The following is a 12,827-nucleotide window of genomic DNA, read 5'->3' on the forward strand; positions in this document are numbered from 1 at the left end:
TGAATGAGAAGGCCTCAGACAGAGAGAGCATTCCCTAGTGAGACAAGCTCGGCTCTGTCTGAGGTTAGACTGTTCCCATATCTGTTTGTGCTGGTGTCACAATGACAATTAGAGTTGGCAAGGCAGCACAAACAGATCTAGGATCAGGCCAGTCTGAGGTGACTCCTAATTACCTCTCTTGATCCACAGACTGGGGTTTACATGGGAGCCACTGCGGGATATACCACTAGTGCCAGCAGAAATAACTGCACTCACTCTAGGACTATACTATGGCTTTCCCTTACATGAACCAAGATGGTTTGCATTTTAACTGTCATACTGAATACTTGTTATCCAAGGTAGACATATACGATGTACAGATAAAGTGTGATAAAGGGAAACACATAAACACAACTCCTTCTCCTCTGCTCTCTGTTCTCTCTATGGATTCCACATGGTTTCCTGGGATACGTCACCAGCACCTGTGGTGGTGTGGGCCATGCAGGAGGAGGTTACTGCTATGCAACCACCACCACAGGGCTCAAACAGGGATCTTTTCAGCTCACCTCCACCACTCAGGGAGAAACCAAATGGTTCCCCGGTTTCCTACCGCGTTGATGTGATGTAGATTAAGATTGCGACACACTACACACACGGAGAGAAGTTCAGGCTAGGAAGTCTGCACTTAATGCTAAGCATGTGCAATACAACACGTAAAATCTGGTGTAGATACATGCACATGGGAATACAGAAAGTATTCGTACCCCTTTTCATTTTTCAACATTTTGTTGTTACAAAGTGATATTAATTAAAATTGATTTAATTGTCACAAGACAAAATTGACGAAAAATGAAACACTAATATATCTTAATTCGATAAGTAGTCAACCCCCTGAGTCAATAGTTAGAAGCACATTGCAAAATGCCAAACAAACTCAAATTCCAAAACAAAACCACGTGTCCATGCAAGTCAGTTGTTTATTTGACAAAAAAATGCTCGCGAAACTGTTAAATCCATTTGTGATTATTATGAAGTATCACTTGTGTGTCCCAATCCTCATATTACTTTTGCATTTGTCTTCCAACAGCATGCGGGAGGATGCGCAATAGCCACTCGAACTGAATAGGTTATATTCAGTAGCCTATATCCCCGGAATAGCCCCCTGTCTCCCCTAATCTGTATCGGATGCGCTCATAAATGCGCTGCTACTCATAGAATGTTTCAGAGATCTCAAGTTGTGATGCTGCGTGCATTTCATCAAATGCTCTCAGTCAAAACAACCATAATTAAAAAAACTCAAGCATACCCATAACATGATGCAGCCACCACCATACTTGAAGAGAGGTACTCAGGGATGTGTTGGGTTGGATTTGCCCCGAACATAAAGCTGTGTATTCAGGCCATAAAGTTATTTTCTTTGCCACATTTGTTGCAGTTTCACCTTAATGCCTAATGCCTTGTTGCAAACAGGATGCATGTTTTGGAATATTTACATTCTGTACAGGCTTCCTGCTTTTCACTCTGTCAATTAGGTTAGTATTGTGGAGTAACTACAATGTTGTTGATCCCATCCTCAATTTTCTCCTATGACAGCCATTAACTGTTGCAAAGTCACCATTAGCCTGAGCAGTTTCCCTCCTCTCCGGTAATTGAGTTAGGAAGGACACCCGTATCTTTACAGTGACTGGGTGTATTGATACACCATCCAAATTGTAATGAATAACTTCACCATGCTCAAATGGATATCCAATGCCTGCTACCAATAGGTGCCCTTCTTTGCGAGGCATTGGAAAACCTCCCTGGTCTTTGCGGTTTAATCTATGTTTGAAATCCACTGCTCGACTGAGGGACCTATATGTGTGGGTACAGAGATGAGGTAGTCATTCAAAAAACATGTTGAACCCTATGGGAAGTGAAAGTAGATAAGGGTTAAGGCTGTTAAAACAGAAAGAGCTTGACGAATAAGTTTAGGAATTCATTCCCACCGATTAAGGTAAGGGGTTAAGGTTTGGGAAGAGTTTAAAACAGAAACAAATTAAATAAGTGCCTAGTGCTGAACCTGCGATCCTTGGAACCGAAGTGCGTGGTTTAGCCCTTCCTCTATATCCCCATCCACAACACCCTAGCAAGCCGCGAGCCTACTAGATGGTAATACATGCTCATGTTGCCCCTAGTGGACTCTATTGAAGGCTTCTCCCGATGTCCTGGGGACCTGGGAGAACGTTGAATACGGAAGTCTATCTGGTGTGATATATCTGCTGACCCACCTCCAACCTCAGCCACATCTCACTCTCTCTCTCTCGCTCCCTCTCTGTCTCACCCTGATCCCCCTCTGCAGGCGATTCAATGCGCGTGGCCTCCCAGGAGTTTGCTGACGACCCTTGCTCCTCAGTGAAGCGAGGCACCATGGTGAGGGCTGCCCGCGCCCTGCTCTCCGCCGTCACCCGCCTGCTCATCCTCGCCGACATGGCCGATGTCATGAGGTTGCTGGCCCACCTGAAAATCGTAAGCAACTCATAGTCTACCGACTACTCTATAACTATGTCCTTTTGCTCTTCTTCACTGATACAAGGGACACATCTCCATCCATGCCAAGAGGCATCCACCCCTTGTCTCGTCCGGAATGGACAACACTGGACTATTGAGATTGAGATGCACCCCATCCCATGGGATTTATTCTGAAGTGATGGTGAAGTTTGTGCGTTGTCACCCCATGCTGCCAATGGTTTGATTAAGAAACTGAGGTGGAACTCATGCATCTGAGTACAAACCTTGGTCTAGGACCCTATCATACAAAGTCTGACAAAGTTACTCTCAAGTAACCTCTTAACTTTTATTCAAACGCTGTGAACGACGGTGGCCTTTAAAAAGGCTGTTTGAAGTCGCTGTCGGTTAGTCTGCATATCTTGAAACGCGCCGCAGAGAGGCTCCCCTACCAGCTACAAAGTCAGCTGGCCTTTGTAGATAGACCCAGCAGGACACACACACACACACACACACACACACACACACACACACACACACACACACTCCCAACCCCTGTAGAGTTTCAGGGTGAGCCAACCACTACTCTACCAAATTCCACACACACACACACACACACACACACACACACCTCTCCCTTCCCTTACTGTAAGTGAAAGAGCAAGGTAGCTTAAAATCGTAAGATAACACAAGGGCTTTCATATGCCTTTGGCGATCAACAGGGACATACTGTATATAGTCAGGCTACAGAATAGTCAGCAACTTCAGTAAGTACAGTAGAGTCAACGTGTCCTCTTAGTCAAGGGCCCTGGTCAGAGTAGTGCGCTAAATAGAGAATAGTGTGCCATTTAGGATGCATCCAGGATACATATTTTCTCTTCACCTAGTGTGTGGAAGGACACTGTATCAAAACACACTAGGAGTTCAAATGCCTTTGGCGATCCATAGAGGCATTTCTGGACACCTTCAGTGAGTAACATCCCCATGTCCTGTCCCATCCCCTCCCCAGGTTATCCCAGCATGCCATGCTCTAATCCACAGCTCCACTGATCACCACTGATCACCACTGTACACTGGGAGCGCTACGTTCTACCTGGGCCGTACATTAGCATATAGATGAGCCAGAACCTCAGTAGTAGAGCACACACACACACACACACACACACACACACACACACACACACACACAGGCACAGGCACACACACACACACTCACGCATGCACACACACACACAAACACACACACGCACACGCACACGCACACACACACACACATGCACCTGCTATGATATCAGAGTCCACTGATGGATACCCGCTATAAGGAACAAGGAGGTATTAACCACACATACTGTACATGTCACACCGCTTGGATAGAAGTATAATTAAGCCTATATGTTTACAGGACACATACAGGTCACAAGTTATGCTTCTGGCTGTAGTGCTTTCATTGTGATCCAGTGCAGTGCTGGTACAACTACCTAGACCTACACACACACACATACACACACTCTCAGACAGTTCATCTTCTAGAACATTTAGGGTGTCCCCGGGAGCCGAGAGGGGGCTTAACTCCAGTCTGTGCCTAAGCTTCTCATCAAAGGCCACTTACGAGTTATTTCTCTCCTCTCTCTCTCTCTTTCTCTCTCTCTCTGGTCTCTCTAGTCTCTTTCTCTTTCTCTCTCTCTGCTCTCTCTCTCTGTTCTGTTCTGTTCTGTCTCGCTCACTCTGGTCTCTTTCTCTCTCTCTCTCTGGTCTCTTTATATCTCTCTCTCTCTCTGGTCTCTCTCTCTCTCTCTGTTCTGTTCTGTTCTGTCTCGCTCACTCTGGTCTCTTTCTCTCTCTCTCTCTGGTCTCTTTATATCTCTCTCTCTCTGGTCTCTTTCTCTGTCTCTCTCTCTCTCTTTCTCTGTCTCTGGTCTCTCTCTGGTCTCTCTCTCTCTCTCTCTCTCTCTCTATGCTCTCTTTCTTTCTCCTGCTCTCGCTCACACTCTCTTTCCAATACTATTGTCTGCACTTTCTTAATGGCTACAGAAAGTAGTTTAGAATAAGAATGGACCTGCACATACAGGGATGAGGATCGCTAAAAGGGGACAATTTAAAAAAAAAACTATTAAGTTAATTGCCACAAAAACAAAAAAAAATGTTCTAGTAGCAATTACAAAGAAGTGAAAATGTATTTTGGTCCCGCCAAGCAAAGTTCCTTATAATTTTTTATACAGATTATTTTATTTGATCACCCTGTTTGCAGGAGGGACATTTTAAACTTGTAGTGTATTTGAGGTTTAAAACGGGTTCTGAAGTTTGTAATTTTCCCTTCGAAATTACAGACTAGATTTTTTTCAACCCCTACAAAAATGTCCATTAATTATAATCCATGTAATAATTCACATTTCCTGTTGCTGGAGGATTAAATTGATGCTCAAATTGAGATCCTACATCTGTAGCTGCAGTTTTGTCACTTCATGAAAATACTTAATGGAAAGCCTTAAGGTAGCTATGTCCATAAACTCTTTGCAAATGTTAAATATCTGTGTCTCCATGTTTTCGTGTGTGTGTGTGCACGCATGTGTGTCTGTGTGTCTATTTGTGTGGGTGTGGGTGTGGGTGTGGGTGTGGGTGTGTGTGTGTGTGGGTGTGTATATGACAGGTGGAGGAGGCCCTGGAGGCAGTGAAGAATGCCACCAACGAGCAGGACCTTGCCAACCGCTTCAAAGAGTTTGGCAAGGAGATGGTGAAGCTCAACTATGTGGCTGCCCGCAGACAGCAGGTAACACAAACACACTCACACTAGCAGGTGATAGTTAAATATGTCATACTCCACACCAGGCTGCTTGAGCTCGTATCACAGATAAATGGGAAACCAAGCTTTGCAGGAGACTGCTCACACACACATACGCACAGACACACACACACACCTGTACCTCCAGCACCTGTACCTCTAACCATCAGTGATGTGTTAAACCTCGAGACGATTAGGTCCAGCCAGGGGAAGTTTAAAGAGGAAACCAGTAGCGAGGCAGACGCATTAAAAACCCATAGAGACAGAGAGCCCTTCGGCTCTTACGAAAGACACAGCAAGAACACTGATTCTCTATCATAGCAGGACATCGCACACGCACAGAGCAAGCAGACACAGTCATGGCACTACATCACACCACTGCCTCTATCGCTAGCCTAGGGAGGGGGGGAAACGACTCTCAACACCGAGCTGGGCTCTCGGTCATAACTGAACGCCTTCTCCAAAAACACGTTTAAGTGCTGAGCTGTATCCGTGACTGTGCCGTAGCGCGCCGTTTCTGACTGAGGAATGACTGAGCCTGCGTCCCAAATGGCACACTACTTTTGAGCAAGGGCCCATAGAGCTCTGGTCAAAAGTAGTGCACTATATACTTTCCTGCCTTTATTGTCCCCTTGGGGAAATATTGTTGCAGTGTCATGTACACATTTAAAGTGGTGCTTAAATGCAAAACAAGATTGACAATACAACTTTAATAACAGTTACATAACAATAAAAGGAGACTAGCCTGCTGGCCTTACTGTGTCTATAGGAACATTAGCCTGCTGGTCTTACTGGGTCCGATAGAAACATTAGCCTGAGCTGTGATATTTAGGAGGGATATCACACCTGGCGCAGTGTCTGTTTTCCCTGCCGTTCAAAGTCCGGGTAAAGGGGGTGGCTTGGGTCTAAAATGATTTTGTGAGCCTTGCGGAGGGCCCTGACCTTAAAGATCTCGTCTCAGGCCTCGTCCAAGTACCTTGCTTGCTATGGTGATAATCCTTCTCAGCATATTTCTCTGGCTGACAGTGGCATTGCCACACCATCAAAAAATACAAAAAGTGAAAATACTCTCAATGAAAGATTTGTAAAACAGAGTCAGTATAGTACAGTCTTCATTAAAATATCCCAGCTTTTTGAGAAAGTACAGTCTCTGTTGGCTCTTTTTGTAGATCAGGTCTGTACATTTACTCCACTGAAGCTTATTGTCCAAGAGGACACACAGATGTTTGTATTCCTCTATAATCTCTATGTTCTGAACTCTGATAGATGTTGCAGAGGTAGGTGTTGTACGCTTCCTGAAGTCTACGCACATCTCTTTGGTCTTATTGGTATTGAGGACAAAGTGTGATTCGTCACACCACTCTACAAAGTAATCTAGGACCGGGCCATGGTGTTCCTCGTCATCATGCAACAGGCTGATCAATGCAGTATCATCAGCGAACTTAATGTACAGGAGTGGGGACAAAACACATTCCTGAGGAGAGCTTGTGTTGGTGTATGTCCGACACGTGGGGACCTACTTTTCACCGCTGGCTCAGGAAGTCCAACAACCACAAAACTAGCCCCCCATTTAAGGAGAAGTCCCGAAAGAGTCTCTGTGCCAGAATGTAAGGCTGGATTGTGTTGAAGTCAACAAACAGAACCCTGAAATTGGATTTGGCACCCTCTAGATGTTTATAGACCATGTTGAGGAGAGTAAGAATGCCACCATCAACTCCTCTGCTGGGGCTGATAGGAAAACTGAAACGGGTCGAGGAGATTCTCGGTGGCGCTGAGAACATGACTTTTCATCATTTTCTCAAGGCATTTCATGACTAAGGATGTCAAGGCGACATGGCGGTAGTCATTCAGCACAGAGGGATGAGGTGCTTTAAGAATCGGTATAATTATTGAGTTTTTTGAGGGAGGATTGGAAAATGTCTGTTAAAAACACCAGCCAAATGTTTAGCACAGTCCTTTATCACCTGTCCACTTGTCTGGGCCTGGGCTTTTGTGTGCGTTACATCCCCTGAACAACTTCAAAACATTCGTTTGTAATGATGCTTCCATTTGTTTTGTTTTTTTACCTCCGACACAAACTTGTCTGCTTTCAAATCTTGAGAAGAAAACATTCAGTTTATTAAACCATGTTCTGGCCCTCATGTCTCCCAAGGACAGCATTGGTTTTTCCCCTGCAGACTGTATGTTGGGAGCGTTAGCCATGGATTTAATCCCTTGCCAGGCCACCCTTGTGTTTCCTGAGGAGAGGGTCCTCTCCACCCTTTGCTTGTATGCCTCCTTGTCCACTAGTATCTGTCTTTTGATCTCACGTTGTACATCTCTTAAAGCCTGTCTATCACCCTCAGCATGAACTGCCTTCTTCCTATTAAGTAGTGATTGAATATTTTTTTTGATACCCAAGGCTTATTGTTAGGGAAGCTTTTACGGGTTTTAGTGGGCACAACTGACTCAACACAGAAGTTTACATAGTCTGAAACATCTGAGTTCTTCAAGATCCGAGCTGCTGTCCTCATACCTCCCACAGAGTACAGTCAAAACACCCCCTGGAGACCAAATACCTCCCACATAGTACAGTCAAAACACCCCCTGGAGACCAAATACCTCCCACGTAGTACAGTCAAAACACCCCCTGGAGACCAAATACCTCCCACATAGTACAGTCAAAACACCCTCTGGAGACCAAATACCTCCCACATAGTACAGTCAAACCACCCCCTGAAAACCAAATACCTCCCACATAGTACAGTCAAAACACCCCCTGGAGACCAAATACCTCCCACATAGTACAGTCAAACCACCCCCTGGAGACCAAATACCTCTCACATAGTACAGTCAAAACACCCCCTGGAGACCAAATACCTCCCACGTAGTACAGTCATAACACCCACTGGAGACTAAATACCTCCCATATAGTACAGTCAAAACACCCCCTGGAGACCAAATACCTCCCACATAGTACAGTCAAACCACCCCCTGAAGACCAAATTCCTCCCACATAGTACAGTCAAAACATCCCCCCCCTGGAGACCAAACACCTCCCACATAGTACAGTCAAAACACCCCCTGGAGACCAAATACCTCCCACATAGTACAGTCAAACCACCCCCTGAAGACCAAATACCTCCCACATAGTACAGTCAAAACACCCCTGGAGACCAAATACCTCCCACGTAGTACAGTCAAACCACCCCCAAATACCTCTCACATAGTACGTCAAAACACCCCCTGGAGACCAAATACCTCCCACGTAGTACAGTCAAAACACCCCTGGAGACCAAATACCTCCCACATAGTACAGTCTAACCACCCCCAAATACCTCTCACATAGTACATCAAAACACCCCCTGGAGACCAAATACCTCCCACATAGTACAGTCAAAACACTCCCTGGAGACCAAATACCTCCCATATAGTACAGTCAAACCACCCCCTGGAGACCAAATATATCCCACATAGTACAGTCAAAACACCCCCTGGAGACCAAATACCTCCCACATAGTACAGTCAAACCACCCCCTGGAGACCAAATACCTCCCACATAGTACAGTCAAACCACCCCCTGGAGACAAGTGATACTGTTGTCGTTCCAAATCTGGACAGTTTTAACTGTGGGTTTCTCCCTTTCCAGGAGCCGACAGTAGGTTGGCTTGAGGTAGTTTTAACTGTGGGTTTCTCCCTCTCCAGGAGCCGACAGTAGGTTGGCTTGAGGTAGTTTTAACTGTGGGTTTCTCCCTCTCCAGGAGCCGACAGCAGGTTGACCTGAGGTAGTTTTAACTGTGGGTTTCTCCCTCTCCAGGAGCCGACAGTAGGTTGGCCTGAGGTAGTTTTAACTGTGGGTTTCTCCCTCTCCAGGAGCCGACAGTAGGTTGGCTTGAGGTAGTTTTAACTGTGGGTTTTTCCCTCCCTTCTCCCTTGAATGTACACAACGGTAACAAACAATTGGGGGAACTCACTGGGCAGATAGTAAGGTCGCAGTGACACAGACAGCAGTTCAATGTCTGGGGCACAGAGTCTCTCTCTTACCAGGATCGATTTACACCACTGGTCCCTGACAAGCAGGCAGACGCTCCCGACGTGATGTTTCCCTGTGACGGTCAGATCACGGACCTCTCTGACCATACAGGGAATAGGGTGTGATTTGGGACACATGCTGAAAGTTGAGCTGCCGTCTCTCGGTTGATTGCCTCACATCTCTCCGTCGCTGGAAATGCCTCTTAAACATGACCATGGAATAATAATTTAGAATTCAGGGAAAATGTCTTTGAGTGCTTTCTTAAAGCTCCACTAAGTTTGGGTACTTTTTGGAAGTGGCACATCGTTGAGGGAATGCTTTTTTTTATTTTTTTTAACCTTTCTTAGAATGAAATAGGAAGTGTTACGTGAGAACACTTAATAATGCATAGGTAGAGTTTTGACAGGAAATCTGTAATAAATAATGTGTTATGCGCTCAGTCGAACTGTTGGGTCACGCAAGGTGCGCTGTTCAAGGGGACCGACTTGACATAAAATAACTTTCTACATATCAAGAAGGTCTGCCTAGCAAGGCTTTATGATGTTTGAATAGAATATGAGTAGACATATCGAAGGAAGCCCGTGCAATTGAAAGCCTCAAGGTTCAACTTTCAATCGACACATATCTCTTGCCCACAATAATGGTATGTGACGATTCATTTGAGTGAGTTTAATTAAATATTCAGCCTTCGTTTGGATTGTATCTCGAGAGTCAGACCAGATGTCAAATCGTCTCTAAATGATTTCGAAGCAAAGTGAAAGTTACCCTTTGAACAAAGTTTCAGTACCTCAAACTTTTCAAATCAATTCCAATACTGCTACAAAACAAAAGTCAAATTAATTATGTATCTTAGTATAATTCTGCAGGTTTACTATATAACCTGTGCTGACGTCTGGCCTGAGTATGTGTAGCATGTCCTAAGCAATATAACATTTCCTAACCAGTATATCACATTTTCCTAACTGATTTATAACATTTCCTGAACAGTAGACAACCTTTCCCAACCAATATACACTGAGTGTAACAAACATTAGAAACACTGCTCTAATATTGAGTTGCACCCCCCATTTTGCCAGCAGAACCACTTTCATTGGAAAGCGTTCCACAGGGATGCTGGCCCACGTTGACTCCAATGCTTCACACAGTTGTGTCCAGTTGGCTGGATGTCCTTTGGGGTGGTGGACCATTCTTGATACACACAGGGAAACTGTTGAGCGTGAAAAACCCAGCAGTGTTGCATTTCTTGATGCAAACTGGTCTGACACCTACTACCATACCCTGTTCCTTTAGTCATGCCCATTAACCCTCACAATCCATGTCTATATTGTCTCAAGGCTTAAAAATCCATCGTTAACCTGTCTCCTCCCCTTCGTCTACACTGATTGAAGTGGATTTAACAAGTGACATCAATAAGGGATCGTAGCTTTCACCTGGATTCACCTGGTCAGTCATTGTCATGGACAGAGCACGTGTCCTTAATGTTTTGTATACTCAGTGTATAACATTTCCTAAACAGTATACATTTCCTAACTAGTGTATACCATTTCCTAAACAGTATACATTTCCTAACCAGTATATAACATTTCCTTAACAGTATACATTTTAGAAACAGTATACATGTCCTAAACAGTATACAACATTTCCTAACCGTTATATAGCATTCCTGACCAGTATATAACATTTCCTAACCAGTATATAACATTTCCTTAACAGTATACATTTCCTAAACAGTATATAACATTTCCTAACCAATATATAACATTTCCTAAACAGTATACAACATTTCCTTAACAGTATATACCATTTCCTGACCAGTATATAACATTTCCTAACCGGTATATAACATTTCCTAAACAGTATACATTTCCTAACCAGTATACAACATTTCCTAACCAGTATATAACATTTCCTAAACAGTATATAACATTTCCTAACCAATATATAACATTTCCTAAACAGTATACAACATGTCCTTAACAGTATATAACATTTCCTAAACGGTATATAACATTTCCTAAACAGTATACATTTCCTAACCAGTATACAACATTTCCTAACCAGTATATAACATTTCCTAAACAGTAAATAACATTTCCTAAACAGTATATAACATTTCCTAAACAGTATACAACATTTCCTTAACAGTATACAACATTTCCTAACCAGTATATAACATTTCCTAAACAGTATACAACATTTCCTTAACAGTGTATAACATTTCCTAACCGGTATATAGCATTCCTGACCACTATATAACATTTCCTGACCAGTATATAACATTTCCTAACCAGTATATAACATTTGCTAAACAGTATACATTTCCTAACCAGTATACAACATTTCCTAACCGGTATATAGCATTCCTGACCAGTATATAACATTTCCTAAACAGTATATAACATTTCCTGACCAGTATATAAAATTTCCTAACCAGTATACAACATTTCCTAACCAGTATATAGCATTCCTGACCAGTATATAACATTTCCTAACCAGTATATAACATTTCCTGACCAGTATATAACATTTCCTAACCAGTATATAACGTTTCCTAACCAGTATATAACATTTCCTGACCAGTATATAACATTTCCTAACCAGTATATAACATTTCCTAAACAGTATACCACATTTCCTAAACAGTATATAACATTTCCTAAACAGTATATAACATTTCCTAACCAGTATATAACATTTCCTAACCAGTATACAACATTTCCTAAACAGTATACATTTCCTAACCAGTATACAACATTTCCTAACCGGTATATTGCAATCCTGACCAGTATATAACATTTCCTAAACAGTATATAACATTTCCTGACCAGTATATAACATTTCCTGATCAGTATATAACATTTCCTAACCAGTATACATTTCCTAAACAGTATACATTTCCTAACCAGTATATAACATTTCCTAACTCCCCCATCTCGTCTTCAGGAGCTGAAAGACCCCCAGTGCCGGGACGAAATGGCGGCTGCGCGTGGCGCCCTGAAGAAGAACGCCACCATGCTCTACACGGCCTCACAGGCCTTCCTGCGCCACCCGGACGTGGCGGCCACGCGCGCCAACCGCGACTACGTCTTCAAGCAGGTGCAGGAGGCCATCGGGGGCATCAGCAGTGCCGCTCAGGCCACCTCGCCCGGCGACGAGAAGCACGGCCACGCTGGCATCGGCGAGCTGGCCGCGGCCCTCAACGAGTTTGACGTGAGTACCATAACCTATTTCGCTCTTTCGCTCTCCCCAGCCCCATGATCAAAGTCGGGAAGCGTTGTATGGAGTTCAATGGAGTCTGCAAGACTGTGGGTCTGGCTGGGATGTATTTCTAAAGCTGTTGCCCAGGTGGGTACCTTTCCTTCCCTTCCTCTCTTTGATGACCGCTGCCTCGTCTCTGTGCTCTGTGGCTATATCACAGGTATTAGCCTTGTCTTCATGTGTTTTCCAAAAAAAAGGGCAACCGTTTTGGCAAAGCGTATTTGAAATAGATTCTTGTATGGTGTTGACACACTTTTCAGGTGAACACGTCTGAGTGTTTGACAGTTGCACAGAGTACTTTTAACTTGATCTACT

The 12,827-nt window shown here is 43.9% G+C and overlaps 1 protein-coding gene across 3 annotated transcripts in view; it reads left to right on the forward strand.

Annotated features, from left to right (window-relative positions):
• Positions 1-12,827, forward strand: part of LOC110497517 (catenin alpha-2) — a 652,111-nt gene that overhangs the window by 133,139 nt on the left and 506,145 nt on the right. For all 3 annotated transcript variants that reach the window (XM_036954442.2, XM_090210736.1, XM_036954443.2), the window contains exons 4-6: positions 2,318-2,484; positions 5,111-5,230; positions 12,198-12,464. In XM_036954442.2, coding sequence (XP_036810337.1) covers positions 2,318-2,484; positions 5,111-5,230; positions 12,198-12,464 — 554 coding nt within the window. The remainder of the gene's footprint in view (positions 1-2,317; positions 2,485-5,110; positions 5,231-12,197; positions 12,465-12,827) is intronic.

Source organism: Oncorhynchus mykiss, chromosome 19, assembly GCF_057628025.1.
Source record: "Oncorhynchus mykiss isolate SJ-2025 chromosome 19, ASM5762802v1, whole genome shotgun sequence".
NCBI classification, from domain to species: Eukaryota; Metazoa; Chordata; class Actinopteri; order Salmoniformes; family Salmonidae; genus Oncorhynchus; species Oncorhynchus mykiss.